This window comes from Pleurodeles waltl, chromosome 10 (genome assembly GCF_031143425.1).
Source record: "Pleurodeles waltl isolate 20211129_DDA chromosome 10, aPleWal1.hap1.20221129, whole genome shotgun sequence".
NCBI classification, from domain to species: domain Eukaryota; kingdom Metazoa; phylum Chordata; class Amphibia; order Caudata; family Salamandridae; genus Pleurodeles; species Pleurodeles waltl.
The window spans coordinates 1033940993-1033959057 of record NC_090449.1 but is presented as its reverse complement, the minus strand read 5'-3'; the positions used below and the strand labels follow the sequence as shown (position 1 = coordinate 1033959057).

Here is an 18065-nt window from a genome sequence, read left to right as displayed (position 1 = left end):
TCTTCTCTGACCTATTCCCATAAAAAGAAGGGCAGGGTGCAGCTGTGCCACTGGTGTGCCAAAGGCAAGACTGTCTGTGCTCAAAGACGCAAGGGACCAGAAACACTGACCATTTTCAGAGACACCTCCTTACCCACTCTTTTGAGGATGTGCTGTCATGGTGGATAAGGTGTTCATTCTCCTGTCTACACTCTATGAATCCACTGGGGGACACTGGTAGTCGCTGCAATTGTTCCTGCAAGGACAATACACATCTTTTTAGCAGCAACTGATGCTCGTTAATTAAACACAAATTAAAGAATTTGAATTTTATAAGTGACCATCAGCCTGATCCATTTTTTCCATGACCTAGCTTAATGATATTTCAATGCCAGAGGTAGTTCATGCCCTGTAAAGGGGCTATTGTGTCATCAGACGTAACTGTTTTGATAAAAGATGTGGTAGTATTGCCATTGTTTTTAAAACGATTTTCTCCTGCGTCCTATCTGACCGTATAGTCCTGGAATGCAAATTTACAATCTCCCTCAAAGTCTCACATAATTTCTCCTTCTCTAAGTCCTTGATATATCATCCACCTGGTCTAGATGTCAGCTTCCCTGAAATTCTTCCTGAAGCCATTGCACACCATGGTCTTAATTTTTCCAGTTTTCGATAATAGGCGATCTGAATTTACATTTTGATAATGTATGTTGCCCATCTGCATCTAACTTGGTTAAGGATTTAGAGATCATTCAGCTAGTCCCATAGGTCAAGGCTACTACCAGTGGTGGAACACATTTTATAATATTTTTTCTTGAATCTCATATCTCCCTTTCACTTGCACCGACCACTACACGATCCTGATGATCATTGCATGTGAACATTTCACTACTCCTGATCCCTCTTTACTGCTTACCCCCAGACAATGGTCTAAACTTACCCTTTCTGATTTTTACGACCTTTTAAGTTTATCCAAATCAGACCTTAGAACCAATGCAGAGGTTGACGACATTGCAGTGAAAACCTGAATTTGATCTTCAGTAGACAAGCTGATTCCTCTAATATTTTCTTATTGTCCCCTACATTGTGGGAATAAATAGGTTTTGCATTTTACTTTTTTTTTTAACCTACGATAGACGGTGACGTGTTGATGTGTCAATAATCCCTTTTTCTTCTATTTTCTGTCTAAGAGGGTGCCCACCTTCTGTATAACAATATAGTCCTTTTTTTATTTTTTTATTTTTTTATTTTTTTCTTGTTCCCTGCTCATGTTTTGATTAACCAATTTACAGGCAATAGAGTTGCACTCTTCTTAGATGATGCTTATGATTAGGGTTTCAGTCCCTGTTTTTTTACCATATTTTCATTTTCACCATATTTTCCTTTTTATTCATTTCCAAAATAGTGCCCACCGATTACACAATACTTTTATTACCGGGCCGTTCTTATTAACCGATTCCACAGGGAATCGTTATATACTCCTCCAAGATGGCGCCCGCAATCATGGATTGTAGTCCTTTCTTGCTTTCTCATATCGATAGCAAGCTGTCCTTAAAGGACAGACTCCTCTCCATGCCAGCACGCTTACTCGCCGACCGGAGAGTGAGATTTGGCTCTCCGGACACGTTACTCCATGTCCTCCTGTTACCCTTGAGGTAAGCGAGTCTACTTTTTGTCGATAGCGGTTCATTGTGTCCACGATTCTGTGGACTTCTTCAAACCTTCCCTTAACGTTTTTGTTTTGGGTTACAGACAAGGAGGTGTATATTCACACACCCCTTACATTTTAACAAGGATTCATTACTGCAGTGCTTAATACTGGGTGGGTATCTGCTTCGACATCCTACATCCTTGTAAACTCGGACCACTAATTTCACTATAGATCTTTTCAATTAATTTGGCCATTATGTGTATTCATTTTTTCGTAGATCCTTAAGAATTGGGACCTTAAGGAAAGCAAAGAAAAGTTTTTTTTTAACACATCCGCATCGTCTTTAGTACTGCTTAAACAATTTATTGAAGTATGAACCTCCATTTTTTGATTCATTTCTTGATATTTAGGAATTCTCTTTCCTAATTTACTTGGGGGACTTTGGTTCACTTTTCTTTAATCTTTGACTATGGGGCTCTCTTAGGTTGCCCCACATCTTTTAATTTTCACGTGGGTGTCATGACCAGTCATGTCTCTATTGGCTTAAAATGAATGCCTTATCAATTTTCATATTGTCTCTTATATTTAATCAGTACTTTTATGGGTGGCTTCATGTGTTTGTTTGATACTCACGAATTGTCACATCTGGTAAACTTTGGTGTTTACACAATGATGTTCATCACAGAGTCACTTGGGAATTGGTGTTGGAATTCTGCTAATGAGTTGCCAATCTGTTGTATATATTTCTTAAGACTTGACACAGAGTGTAGTTGGGTAATACTGGTCATAATTGTATCTCTTACAGCCCTGAGGAAGTCATTGAGATTATCTTCTCTTAAGACGAAACACGTGTTGGCTGTTATCTGTCTTACCAGTATATGAAAATCACACCTCAGGAATAAATTGAATGCATGCTAACATTTCTCAGTCTACATTGTACCTGATTGTTTGGAAGAGGACCTTACTGTATACGAACACGGACTTTTGATCCTTTATCAATTCACGAGTGCCTTGACATTTGTTGATTAAGCTGATTCTTCTGTTCTATCTAATAGCTCCACAAACCTACCAGCTCATTGGGTTAAGCCATCTTCTGGTTCTTTAAAAAGATTGTATAGGTTTAGAACTGCCTCATGGACAAAATATGATCCTACCTGGAAAAGACAATATCATGGGGCAATTAAATTCTATCAAAAAGCCCTGGGATACCCATTCCACATTCTTTGATTCCAGAATCAAGGGAGGTTCTATGTCCATTAATAGATTTTCTCAATTGTCAGGTCAATGTTAGACCCCACGTCCAAGACTCCTTTGGCTGGCCCTTCTATTAGTAGACGCGATGATCTGGCAAGATTCTTTTCTCAAAAACATATGTAACTTCCAGTCCATGCTCCCAGCAGAGGACCTGACTTGTACAACCCCTGTGACCTCTGAACTTTCTAATCCTTCAGGACCCGTTTTGTTGACCTTTGGTTCCATCCAGCTAGAGGGTTTTCAAGATCTTGTTAATATGCCAAAAGCAGTCTCTCCCCTGGCCTCCACCCACCTCACGCCAATAATAAGGATACGTCTATTATCTATCCAATTGTTGTTGGTAATCTTAATAACCATGGCTCAGGTTCCATCTTCATTAAAACATGCAGTGGTCATTTTGTTACTGAAAACAGCCTTCCCTGTATACGGCCAAACTTGAAAACTACTGCCCCATATCTCGCCTCCTTTTTCCCCATCAAGCTTCTAGAAAACATATTAATCATCAACTTTCCATTTTTCTTGAATCCGACAGCCTGCTCTATTCTTCTCAGTCAGGGTTCCCCCTCATCATAACATTGAGTCTGCTTTGCTAGCGGTATCTGAAGAACTAATATGAACCCTTGATCAGGGCAGTTCTGCATCTATTATCCAGCTTGATTTGAGCACTGCCTTTGATACGTTGTCCCATAACTCCCTATTATGGAGATGACTCAGCTTTGGTATCGTTAACAATGCCTCTTGAGTGGTTTGCCTCTTTTCTAAAGGGACGATGCTTTCAAGTATATAACCAGCCTTTTTTCACTTCCACCTTGCCAGTTGATTGTGGGGTGCCTCAATGATTCTCCTTGAGTCCCACCCTTTTTAACATTTATGTCAGCCCGTTGGCCGATATTTAGAAATCAATTTTTCTTACCTTGATCACCTAGGTGAATGACACTCAGTTTGTAAATTCACTGTCATCTGTTAACAACCCTGGTCAGCTAAGGAATTGTGTATAGGCTGTGACTGACTGGCTGTGACTTAATTGCCTTGATCTAAATAGCAGAAGAATGGGGAACAAGCCCTACCTTCAGACCATAGTCTGGTGACAAGATGCACTAGGTCCAATCCCCATCCCCTAATCATTAGTGCAAAGTATGTTTATGTGGATGGACAATGAAGTAACCTTTGAGCTTACTATTAAGAAGCTCTCTGCTGCTGTTTTGCTCTTGTGTATTATCAAACACCTCGATTTAATTTCACCTGTCTGGTCTGCACTGGCTACCGGTCGACAAGCATATCAAGTGTAAGGTCCTTTGCTTTACATGCTGTGCCATGGCCAATGCTGGCCCCACTTTGCTCAGACACTTCATCCTTCCCTACCCCCCAATCAGGGCCCTGAGGTCCTCCTGTCGAAGGCTATCTTGCATAGCCAGAATCAGAAGAGTCAAACTGGGAGGATGGATGAAATGATAGTCCCATGAAAAACACACCATCTAACAATTTTATGAATTTCATCCCAAATTTTAAGAGTTTGATTTACAATATCAATATTATCAAAGGGGAAGGTCATTCACAAGTGGTGGGGTGGAGTACGGCCCTCAGCTTTGCCTCAGGAACTCCTGACTCAACCCAGATCAGTAACTACCAGTGATGGCCCTCCCCCTTGGAAGATATAGATAAGTTAAAAGCCATCATCCTTGTTATACGCCTTCCGTACGTTGGCCTCTAGCTCAAGTTTGGGAATTTTAACAATTGTTATTGCCCTTTGCACCGGGATTCTACACCTAATTGTTCATGCTTAATAAACATTCTGTACTCAGGTGTCACAAAACCTTCTAAGACACAGTCCTTGACTGCTCGAACAAACTGTTGAGGTGAGTCCTGGAGGGTTTGGGGTGCTGGTTTCTCAGAGCCCAGAACAATGGATGGTGGAGACAACATGTAATTTCACTTTCTATACTAGAAGTTTTAAAACTTCACAGATCTTGAAAAGGTGTGACGTAGGTAATCCATTCATAATGTCTCTAGCACTACCAGCAGCCGCTTCTCCTCACAAGACCTGCTGGCTGCTGGTATCAGAGCCAAATAAAAAGCGCACAAAGGGTTAAAATTAGGGATGTGCGTAACTCGCATAATCGCCTCTAGTGTAATTAGGTATAATTACCAAAAAATGACTCATAATTACTATTAAATATGTGTGAATTGTAATCCAGCATTTAGAGCTATTTCCTAAGCGCAAAAATCACCCTTGGGTCCAAAATCTTCCAAACAATTCAATTAAGATAAGAAAATAGTGCTAAATGCAACAGGACACAAACCGCAGCAGCTGCTCCTGCTCTCTAAGTTTGTTGTTTCTGTGCTCCTGAGGTATGATTATTGACTCCATTTACTCTTAATTACTCAAACTGACGTAATTGTGTAGTTTCACTAATTTTACATCACAACAATAATGTGAAATTATCTACCTTACTCCCATTAGTCTGGCACAATTAAAATTATTCCAAAGGCATGGTCAAAATTCAGATGTAAACAATAGGTGGTGATAATAAAAAAGTGTGATTAGGTCGAAGCCTACCGGACATCACCGCTGTCTGGTTGCTAAAGACTTCCTGGGGACATCTGAAAGCTGACTTAAGAATGCATTCCGCCCATTGCTTACCATTGGCTTTGTGGTTTGTAACTCACATTTCCTTGTGTTATATTTGCTGACTATATTTGTTTAAGGCTGTCCAGCATGTCTTTTTCCCACCTGTGGAGCATAGCCCATTTACTGTTTTTTAATTTGAGTGCTTGCTTTCTGTAAACAGGCCTTTTGTTCTTGTCACATTAGCTGTGAATTCAAAGATAGAGGTCATATGTCAGGTTCTGTTTTCGGGGGAGCTTGCTGTTTATTTTACTCTCTCTGACTTCAAAGGGAGTGGATATATCTCATAATTTGTGGGTGTGAAACAAAAGGCTTTTTCACCCACAAAACTAAATTTCAATAGCACTAAATGAATTGTGCAAATATTTCAGATATATCCGAATTAGGAAAGCACAAACTAAGCAGATTTTTTCTTTCTTCTGAAGTGTGCCTAAAACAAATATTTTAATATGATCAAACAAATAATTACACTTGGTGATGCTATTTCCACACATTATCGTTTGTATGCTGTATAGCTTTATGAGTAAAACTGTATGTCTGTAGAAATATAATGGTCATTGCAATTGAAAATGTATTGTCTGTAATGGTGTTGTGCTATGACACCATGCATACTCCATTCTATGACACTATACTCTGTGCCACAACATTCAATGCCACTTCATTCTAAGACACTCCACACTATCCTACTCCACTCTACTCCATGATACTCTATGGCACGCCACTCCACTCTACAACACCCTACTCCACGCTGTTCTATGCCACTCCACTCTATGCCACTCTACATCACTCCACTCTACAACGCTCTATGACACTCAACGTCACTTCATTCTAGGCAACTCTACTCCACTCTATGCCCCTCTACTCCATGCACTCCACTCTAAGACACTCCATTCTCTGACACTCCACTCCATGACACTCTATGTCATTCTACTCAACAACACTCCTCTCAACAACCCTCTATGCCAGCCTGTAACAGTATACGCCACTTTCTGCCACTCCACTCTGCATCACTCCACTCAACTTTACTCCACTTTACGGCACTCCACTGAACATCACTTCACTCAAGAACACTTTACTCAACTCTACAACACTTTCCTCCACTCTATGACATTTACTCCACTCTATGTCATTCCATTTTGACACTCTGCTGTACTCACTCTGCACCACTTCACTCTATCACTCTACCACTTTACTCTATGCCACTGTACTCTATAACACTCTACACCACTCTGTGCCAGTTACCTCTGGGCTCTACTCTATGCCCTCCACTCTACCCTCTTCACTCTACGACCCAACAATCTACTCCACGACACTCCACTCTACTCAATGACACTCCACTTCATGACATTCCACTCCACCACACTGCACTCTGTGACACTCCATTCTACTCCACTCCACAACACTCTGCTTCACGACTCTCCAATGTACTCCACCATGCTCCATTCTACTTTACGACCCACCACTGTATGACACTGCAGTCTACGACACTCCACTCTATGACACTCCACTCTACGACACTCTCCGGCTCTCCAATCTGTGCCATTCCACAGCCCTCCAGTCCACTCTATACCACTCCATGACACTCTACGCCACTACACTCTGTGACACTCTGCTACATCCTACAATACTGCAGTCTATGACAGTCCACTCTAGGCCACTCCATGGCACTCTACGCCACTACACTCTGTGACACTCTGCTACATCCTACGATACTGCAGTCTATGACAGTCCACTCTAGGCCACTCCATGACACTCTGCGTCACTCCACTCTATGACACTCTGCTACATCCTCTGATACTGCAGTCTATGACAGTCCACTCTAGGCCACTCCATGACACTCTACGCCACTACACTCTGTGACACTCTGCTACATCCTACGATACTGCTGTCTATGATAGTCCACTCTAGGCCACTCCATGGCACTCTACGCCACTACACTCTGTGACACTCTGCTACATCCTACGATACTGCTGTCTATGACAGTCCACTCTAGGCCACTCCACGGCACTCTACGCCACTACACTCTGTGACACTCTGCTACATCCTACGATACTGCTGTCTATGACAGTCCACTCTAGGCCACTCCATGAAACTCTGTCTGTGACACTCTGCTACATCTATGATACTGCAGTCCATGACAGTCCACTCTAGGCCATTCCATGACACTCTGCGCCACTACCCTCTGTGACACTCTGCTACATCCTACGATACTGCTGTCTATGACAGTCCACTCTAGGCCACTCCATGGCACTCTACACCACTACACTCTGTGACACTCTGCTACATCCTATGAAACTGCTGTCTATGACAGTCCACTCTAGGCCACTCCATGACACTCTACGCCACTAAACTCTGTGACACTCTGCTACATCCTATGAAACTGCAGTCCATGACAGTCCACTCTAGGCCACTCCATGATACTCTACGCCACTGCACTCTATGACACTCTGCTACATCCTACGATACTGCAGTCTATGACAGTCCACTCTAGGCCATTCCATGACACTCTACGCCACTAAACTCTGTGACGCTCTGCTACATCCTCTGATACTGCTGTCTATGACAGTCCACTCTAGGCCACTCTCTTCTACACCTATCCATGCTGAACAACAGCCGCACTGGAGTACAACATGGCTGAAACACACTGGCAACAGTGGCGTGACAAAACTTGAGGGGGGCCCCCTGCAAAGTACATGGTAGCTCCCCCCCCTACTCACTCAAGAGCTCTCAGGCCAGGGTGCTGTGCTGAGGGCCGCCTACAGAAGCTCAGACGCCCTCCCGCTCCATGGGGGCCTTTGTTACGCCACTGACTGTCAAAGCCAATAGCTCTTGCATGGGCAAGGCCTATTGGCTTTGCCACAGCTTGTTTATGAAGCACTTAATCACAATTAACAGAGTAGTGCGTGCAACATAAATTGTTACGGTACTGTTAGTAAACATTTATGGGCCAGATTTATCAAAGCGTTTTAACCTTCGTTTTCTGCCCGTGGAAAACTTTTCGTCTGAAACGGGCTGAAAGCGCCTCGAGAAGGAAACGGCCGTGCCCGAAGGCGCCCAGGACCTGAAGAGCAAAACAGGGCCGGAGGCACGTGAAGAATGCACAGCGCGAGGGCCGAGATAGTTTTTGAAGGCACGTCTGCACTGTTAGGGGGCTTGGCTTGGTAAAAAGGGCCGGCTCTGCAGGGATGACAGGAAGGGGTGAGGTTTTCTATGCAAGAACGAAAAAAAAAAGAGTGAAAAAGCGCCTGAGCCCTGAGAGCAGCCAGCGGGCCAGCTGCTTGCGAAGTTGAAGGTTTCCTGCTCCCCGCGCCGGTCTCGGACGTGAGTCACCAGGCACCGGCGGGGCTGGGAGGGCCCGTGTTGGAATCCGGGGATCCCTGGGCAGGAGCCGGAGATCGGGGGGCAGAGGGAGGCCAGCCGCTCCCCGCATGAAGAGGGCCCCTGGCGGGCCCCGGCCTGGTCCTATGAGAGCCCCGCCGTAGGGACCATGACGCAGGGGCCACCCTGGTGCCAGCTGTGGCTGCTGCGCGTTGTCTGGTGGACCCTGGCAGCCGGCGCCGTCCCGCCCCAGCTCCGGGACTCCGGTAAGTGCCCCCCACCGCCTCTGTCAGGACATGTGCGCTCGGATGTGTGCTTTATGTACAGCGCCTTAAGTGCCCGGACCAGGTTCTCTGGGAGCCTCTCTTTTCCGAATTCACTTTAGTGTCCGGGCTGAAGCCGGGGGATAGAAATGTGGCCTTTATTGGTGAAATCTTATGCTGGATCCAGTGCTTTAAATGGGCCGGTACTGTCCTGTACTGACTACAAATACTTTTTTTTATTTTGAGAGGGGGAGTGCCTACACTTTATACTTTTAATTGGAGCGTACTGGCACTTCTCAGAAACAAGCAGGTATTCTGGCACAGAGTACCTGCACTTCTTTTTATCTTTTCAAGCCCAGGCTGAATCTCCAAAGGTCACTGGAGTATTAACTATTTTGGAGTCTTCAGACGGACACAGACATATTCTGTGTGTGTGCCACACTCCACGTGCTGGCACATTCAGTCGGTTGAGCGCCTGCTGCGTAAATGTGGCTGTAACATGCAACACGTTTCAGTACGCCGGAGATCTGCAGAGACCCGTATGTAGCGACTCGTACGTCACCTGTACCGATCACTGTGGGGCTGCTCAGCAGGTTAATGCACCTGCTCCAGAGAAGTGTGCGTGAGATGCGGTTCACGTGTAAATCACAAGATTGGCCAGTGGTTTAATGTGCCCTGAATAGAGCTACATAAAGCCTACATTTCGAGTTTCCCAGCTAGATAGCTCAGCGGGTTAATGTTCTTGCAGTGGCGATTTGTCGTTTTGGAGCTTAAAAGTTTGACTCCTGGCACGTTGCACTTGTACTGGTCAATAAGACTATATATGTACACACCAGAAGACAGTTTAGTGCCTGGTAGGCGCTTAGTGTAATATTAGGAGGCGCGATGTTGTGAATTTTCCTGCCTCGCATTTCAATCCATTGAGCACAACAGACTTCATTGTGACGCTAAGCTTTTATTTTGTTGTGAAAACTCGACACTTGACGGACCTTATATTACATTTCTTTTGGCTTCTCTGCCCTGTGGTCCGCGTGTGAGGGAGCATAAGAGACTTGAGCTACTGTTGCGGCGATGTGGGTGTTGGTTACAGGTGAGCGGCACGGAGACCAACACGGTTAACTCCGCCTTTCATCCTTCTGATGCCGGTAAAGCGCGAAGGCTTTTGTGGCGGGCAAGGCGCCAGTAATGGATCAGTTTGTGCCCCAGGGCTGGCACAGAGAGGGGCGCAGCCCACCCTCACCCACTTGAGAGGCTCTTCCCGCCACTCCGCCCCAGAGAAGCAGGTTTTGTAATCACAGCGCGGCTGCGTGGGAGGTTGCACATGGTTTCTCCTGCGCACAACTCTGTTTGATTTCCGTATTTTAATCTCTTTGAGATAGACTCCGGAATGTTAGGCTGTTGAATAATGTGCCCTGTTCTTAGCGGTTAGTACTTACTGTGTGTGGGTGTAGGAGCCTTTAAATTACTTAAACCTATCCAAACATACCATAAATTCGATTATAAAATCCCGCACCTTAGTTATTCTCGTAACTGTTGTGTTCCAGAGCGCAGTGAAGCAGCTAAAAGGAAACAAGGCGCTTTTAAACAAAGCACATGAAATAGATATTATGGTCTAATATTTCAATCGAGGTGTTTGGGGGAGAATCTTGTAAATGCCACCAGGAACTTCAAGTGACTTGGTTACTTTGTTGGGCCATTATTCACTTGCTACTGGTTCCTTGATATATATATAATATTATGTTGAGTGGCAGTACGCTTTAAAATGGCTGTTTTTCTCATAAAAGAGTTTCTAGGAACCTGCAAGTTGTAAAACTCCCTCTACAGTCTCTCATAGGCCCTGATTGCCGGCCCTGATTGTCAGTGAAATGTACGGGTTTGTGTTGCGTAACAAAGGGCAACGATGCAGCTGAGGTTTCGATACTTTTACTATATAAATGCATCTTTATGCTTAGAAGGTGATTATGTGGGGCGAAGGAAATGAGTCAATGTGCGCCCTCCCGGTGCATACAATTTACAAATCACAGGAATGCATGAACGTGTGTATGTGGGAATTTCGTGGCTCAAAACTGGCAATCTTACAACATGCCGTGCAATTAAGGGGGGGGGGGAGGGAAGAATGTAAAGGGAGGAGGGCAGCAGGAGTGGAGGTGGACGGACAGACGGGAAGACACGGTCAGGGTGTAGATTATCGGGAAATAATGAATGACCCCCCCCCCCTGAAATCTCATCGCATTTTGTTGGAACCGATCTAGCCAATCACGCAGTGATCTCGATTATCACAACCAGTAACGTACTGCACCATGCATTCGCTTCATTCACTTACCGTATCTCAGATTAACCCGAGGTGCTTAATTTGTAAAAAACACAAGTGCCCTGATTGCACCGCATATTGTCACTGTCAGCTCTGCCAATGACAGCACCTGCACAACTCCTACCCATCACACCCTACAAAACTGACAATTCATATTTTTCGAAGCCCCCGACGCTATAAGAATGGCTTGGGTGGTAGGGTTTATTTGTTTACAATGTGTATTGCATGGGTAAACAACTGTTCTGCTCATCTTTAAATTTAAAAAAACAGCGCCACCATGTGGCAGCTGTCCAGTGCTGGTGTTGACAATTATGTGCCGGTGCCAAGAACGGGAAACCACCGGCTCAAATTAAGCACCGTTTACACATCATAAAATAACACATCAGTGCTGATAGTGTAAGTTAACTGCACAATGCAAAACGTGCACCAGGATTTGGAAGAGCGAGTCTGTGTTTTGGCACTAGTTGATTGGTGAAAATTGTTTTGCGCTCAACAGTCTGGGCAAAGTGCCAATGTGCTGGTGAAATGGTTGTGTTTTTGGGCCACCATGCAATGCGGTTTTTTGCACCCCACCCCATTGTAAACTGCTCTCCCGAGGACTAGACGTGTGCTTTCCTTGTTTTTTCGCTTTTGTTTGGCCCCACGAGCTTCCACAAAAGTCTCATGACAGCTGAGTGGGTTAATGCACCTGTTGTAGCTATTATTTTGTAACTTTAGTCTGATCCTAAGTATTGTGCGGCATAGTAGGACAATAAGTTATCTGCAGCACTAGTAGTGGAATGTACAGTATGTGGGATTTTCTGTTGATAAGTCAGAAACTGTATACTATATAGAGTTGTCCTTCTGAAAAATCAATACAAATGTTTTTTTTTAAAGTTATCTGCAGCACTAATGCACACTGGCTGTGACAGCAAGGACTATAAAATGAATACTAGTTATTATTACACTTTCTAATCCTCCTCTCAACACTTTGGCTTCCTTCGCATATAGCGTTTGTATTATATTTGCATTTATATAGCGCCTACTTCTCCTGACGAGGTGTTTAATCGCTTTGCCGCGAATAGCACTTGAAAGTTTTGGACTTTGATCGTTATGACATTCTCAGGTTTATTATTATTTGTAAATTTTGGATACTGTGGGGTTTACAGCTGAACATGGGGTGCTTGGGCAGGACAGGGGGGCACCCAGCATAAGGATTTCAGTGCTTTCAATTACAAGAGAGGTAACCATAGTCCCTGGAGCCCTCACCAATCTCTGAAATGGAGCATCTTCATTGTTATGTTTTATTTATGAGTATAATAAAAGTAAAACTTATTGCAGCCCCTTAAATAAAAAGACTTAATAAAATACATAAACTGCTCAAGTTGTTTGTCTAATATTGGATGTAGTAAATGCAATGCAATCTTATGTCAATGTCATATTTAAAGTGTCTCCAAAAATGCTGCATTTCCCCTTCCCTACACGGTGCAACTTATAATTACACCTCTTAAAACTGTCCCCTTTTTTATAGTAGCTCCTAAAACCTGGGGTTAGCACGTTCACAAATTGCCGAGGATCACTCAGTAGTTCACCGGAGTGGAGAAGCCTGCCTGAGCATGTGGATAGGCACATTCTGAGCACAAGAGGCATGACACACCCAATCGTGACATGTCTTGCAAGTATTCCACCTCTGGTCCTCAACACACATCGGGGAAGATTTAGAGATCTCCACTTTATAGACTCACAATAGCCCTCTCTGTTTAGCACTAGGGTTGGAATGGCTGTTTGTAACTGATAACTGACCCGGAAGCACTGCCCATGCCACCGGGGGCAAAATCCGCCACTAGGCTGCGTGGCCATCTCAGGGAGGGGGGGCACTGAACACACCTGCAATTATTAAGAACAACATGTTATGTTCTTGTCATGTTATGAAGACCTAAGGCAGCATTCCCTCTGTGGGTGGCGTCAAATTACAGCAAAAGGGCCCACAAATGGCCAAATACACTGCACAGGCCTCATATCAAAAGCAAAGTTTTTTTCTGGGAGTGCTGGAACCTTCGTACTGTTCCTACCTAGCTTTGCCTACCCTTTTCAGCAGACAAAATATAACATCAATTTCCTGGCCCAAGAGGCACCAATGTCACTTGTCCCCATGCAATGCGTCCACCCGTCCACCACCTGGAAGCACCAAATGTAACACATGGGTGTGTCAGGTGTCACTAAATCCACTTGTCCACTCCAAAACGTATGTCATGGGTTCGCCTACCTTGAGATTTACAGAATTTAGCAACAACCAACCTCAGGAGGATGTAAATACATTGTATGACTCCACCCTCCCCTCAGGGTGCCACCACCAGATGCTGAGCCCCAGAGAGGCACAACTCACCCTCACACACAAGAGATCACCCAATGTGTGGAAGGATAACAGAAGCTTCTAACAGACATCAAGGCTTGCAGTTTCTGGACTAAAAGTTAGTGTTGTAATATCAATGGGTGGATCCCACGCATGGGACTATGTTTGTGGAGAGACTGATGGAGACTTTGCTACTAGGTGTGTGTCTCGCTCTTGCAAGTTCCTCTGCTACTTTCCCATTTAATTCTATTGCTTAAAGTTCTCTCATTGGCAAGAACAGGCCACTGGGCTTAGCAGTGAAATCACACTGCCTCACACAAAGGGTGTGTGCTTGCCCCAGCACTTTTAATTTGCTGTTTTTAGGTCTGGCCTTTGAGAGAGCTTTAGTTGGCTTGCTAGACTATTATTTTTACAAACAAATTATACATAATGGACATATGTAAAAGGGCTTTAGGCCAGAAGGCTTAATCCAGTGGTCTGCTAAATTGTCTGGCACCCATTGCTCCCATCTAGCATAGTCAGGGCCACTGGAATTATGCGATTGTGCGGCTGCAGGGGGTTCCACATAATTATAGATTTGCTGCATTCCCCGCATGATCCATCATCTGCGCATAATCTGAAGTTTTTAACCAAAAAATATTGTTTGCAGCTCAAGCATTTCAAAATGTATTAAAAATGCAGTGGCACGCCTTGCCACACAGTGAAAGGCCCTTTGCAAAGCTGGACTTGTCACCCTTTGGTTGGTTATTGCTATGTTTGGGTATTACAGCTTGTTCTACTGAGGTGCACCCAATGCCCAGACACTGGGACCAAGTGTAAAAATGACAAAATAATGAAGTAATACTACCACAAAATGTGCTGCAGTATGCCGCATAACTTGACTTTTCTTGCCCCATAGTTTACTTAACCCTGCCACATAATTTGGCCCTCCCCTGCCGCTTAATTCCAGTGGCCCTGAGCATAGTATGTAGCACTGGACAGTGGGTCATTCCACTTAACCCGCTGGATCACTTCAGTTTGAGTGAATCCTCAAAGCTTGTTCACGTTGCTCACATCCACTTAAAAGTAATTCTGTTCTCTTCAGTGGCAAACCCAGTTCAAAGTGTGTTATATTTGATCTTTTTATTTATATTAACTTTGAATGCCAGCTATATATTTTATCTACATTGTGAAAGCCAAGATAGTGATTTTTTTCCTTTTAAAGTTGCTGTTATGAAGTTTTTATATGTTATAATATTGTAGCTGCATGTGATTTGTGTGCTTGGTTAGGTGGTGTTTTTTGCTTCTCTCCTTCACAAATAAAAATATTAAAAAGCACAGGACAAGCAAGAAGTTTGTTATTTAAAATACATCAATGGTAGCAATTACACACTAGTCTTTTTTTAATTTTTATTGCAAACATATGGCGGCCACGTTTAGGTGGCTGTGTATTTGTTTTCTTCTATTGATTTTTGTGGTGTATTCTTGCAACCAAAAACAAAAGTGCACCAGCCTACCAAGGCCTGACCCAGTAGCTTTGCCAGTGCTTGTTCTGATTTAAATCTCTGTCTTACACAACCTCCCAGATTCCCTCCTACCTCAAGTTTAGCGACATGCTTTCCCTTTAGTACGAAAATGATGAGCTCTTTGAATATACTGTGGTTTGGCATCAAAGCTCCTTAAAGGCCTTAATGTTTACGCTGTGGCTTTCTTCCAACAATAATCTTAAAAATGCTAAACAATTGTGTGTGAAGTCGGTTCCTTCGGGGGCTGGTGGGGCAGTGATAGTCAAAAGTTGAAAGTACTGGTGTTTGCAAGTGTTTGGGTGTTGATTTGGGCTATTACCGACACTGGTGGCCTCAAACAGAACTGATGAACCAATCAGACAGACTGTGAATCGCTTACCTCTCATGTAACACCAATCAGACCACTTGTCTGGGCTGTTGTGATAAAGCCACTCCTGTACCTGCATTGGGCCCTCCCATGGCTTCTGGTCTGTCCTGCTCCAAGTGATCGAATGACAAATGATTATTTAGACCTTAGAAAACCCACCCAGGATAGGGCTGGGGTCACATCAAGCTGGGTGAGCGTGCTTTCTTAGACCTTGCAACTGTTTTTACGCACCCCATTAGTTCTTTTTGGACCATATCTCAAAGGATACATCAAGTGACTGCCCTCTTTACATGCAGGGGCTGCGTTGGTCGAGGCGGCAATATCATATGACACTTTCACATTTTTGTGGGAAAAAAAGCTACTATATTTAAACCCTTCTGGCCAATTTGTCATATGAGAACCTGGTCCCCCTGATAATTGTACAGTGTTTTCTATAGTCTACGAGCCCAGCCTTTACAGGCTTACCAATAACAGGGAGTCCACCATCCCTTGGTAAATACAAGAGGATTTGATTTGTCACGTGCATTATCTGGAAGTGCAGGGGCTTTAAATAACACACAGCAAGAGGACAGGCATTGTAATTTAACTGCTGGCAGTGTGCAACATGTTTCGTTTCCATGTGTGTGCATACAGCTCATTTGACTGCTAATAACATGCATATTTCAATTGCATGTGAAACTTTGACTCTGAATAGATCTTTACATAGTTGGATGATATGTGATAAGAAAACAAAAAATGGAATGTATTGCATTTGCTGATGCTTGTTTCCGAAGCGCTAATAGATCTGACTGTTTTTCAATGATTATTTTTATGGGACATTTCTAGTTGTCCAACTTGCCAATTCAGGCCTTGACATATCTAATCAGGGGCGCACTGGGGTATTTTAAGAACGAAGATTGAAACAATGAACCTGTTTGGCAATGGTTACAGCCCTTGATTCCTGTACATTGTCTTCAAGAGGTGATGAGGGACAGGGAGAGAGGCACCGACGTCTGTAATGCATATCACTTTGCACCTTCAGAGATAAACCCACACCACACAGATACTCACAGCCTGTACATTCCGAGCAGGGGTGCCATCTCCTTTGTGAGTCATATGTGTTTATGAGTGTTGTACAAAATTTTAAAAGAACAGGGATAGTTTTGCAAAGGTTATGCGCTTTCTAACTTTTGAAATTTGCCGATGTGTTGTGTGGGGAATTTTCCTGTGGAAGAATTCTCATGCAAAATACACATTTTGTGTTTTTTCCCTTCAAAACCTACAATTGCATGGACTTTTACATTTAATCAATTTAGTGAAGTTGGCAATAATGTTTGATTTTGCCAATTTCAGAGAATCCTAATTTTGTCATGTCAGAATGCCTACGACTGAATATGTTAAAAGTCTATAAAACTTCACTGAGGACCATAAACATGCTGCATGTATATGTTAACAAACTTCAGGGAAGATTTAAGAAGTCTTTGCACCAGCGCAAAGTTGCACGAAGTGACAGAGCGTGGCACAAAGTCTTGCAAGAGTATTTACTTTCTAGTGCAAAAGGCATTTTGTGCTGAAAATGGGCCTTTTTCAGCGCAAATAGCACTTTGCACTGCTTCATTCCGCTTTGCGTCAAGGGGTCTTTTTCTTGACGTTACATTGATGCACCCTTGGTTTTTGATGCAAAGCTGGATCTACTCAAATGGTCGGACCCAGCTTTGCATTAAATAATATCACCTCCTTCTAGCAGGCACTAACTTGGAGAAATGTTTTTATTTCTCAAAAATTTCACCAATTGCATATGTGCTGTACTGTGTGAAATGTCTAAGAATTTGTTTGCAAGAGGAACAGTTGATGGACCTTGCTTGGCAGTTCGGGCTGGGCTGTTCCTGTGGGGAACAGGGTCAAGACTGATTTACATATGGCTGGGTCCAAACTGGGGTGGCATGGTGAGCAAACAAATTGATGGTTTAAACCCAGATCTGTGACTGGGGGTGAATGTTTGATTGGTTCCGCGTTCTGTCCATCATTTGTGTTTGTTTGCTTTTGTCGCTCTAAGAATTTGTTTGGGCATATGTGTTTGTACTGGAAGGGTATATTTACAATGCAAAACCTATGCCAGACATCCCACACACATCTCTGCCCCATGGTGCAAAGACTGTGCTTAGCACAAGGCAGCCTGTTTGTGAGAAGGCATAAGGGATGCTAGCAGCAGCCTATTTTTAATAAATCTGGCTCTCCGTTTTCACAATATTATGCAGCACAGCAACTTTGACTGCTGCACTGCCTTGCACTAAAAACGATAAACCCGCCCCTTTGTCTTAAAGACTATGAGAGCCTATGAGAGCTTTAAGATCTTCTTCCAAAGCCTTAGTTGTGGTCCTCAAAGTAAAAAGAGCAAGTTGGGGTGGTAGATCTTTGAAATATCAGGGAGCCAAACTGTGGAACTCACTTCCCCTCAATATCTGTTTGGTCAGACAGGA

The 18065-nt window shown here is 43.7% G+C and overlaps 1 protein-coding gene across 2 annotated transcripts in view; it reads left to right on the top strand.

Annotated features, from left to right (window-relative positions):
* Nucleotides 1–8741: 8741 nt before the first annotated feature.
* The window catches only part of TGFBR2 (transforming growth factor beta receptor 2), a 149084-nt gene continuing 139760 nt past the window's right edge, over nucleotides 8742–18065 (top strand). The window contains exon 1 of one of the 2 annotated variants that reach the window (XM_069212003.1): nucleotides 8742–9094. Coding sequence is in view for 1 of the 2 variants with exons in the window: in XM_069212002.1 (XP_069068103.1) it covers nucleotides 8998–9094 (97 nt within the window). In the remaining variant the exon portion in view is untranslated. The remainder of the gene's footprint in view (nucleotides 9095–18065) is intronic. The other variant, XM_069212002.1, reaches the window with a different exon arrangement.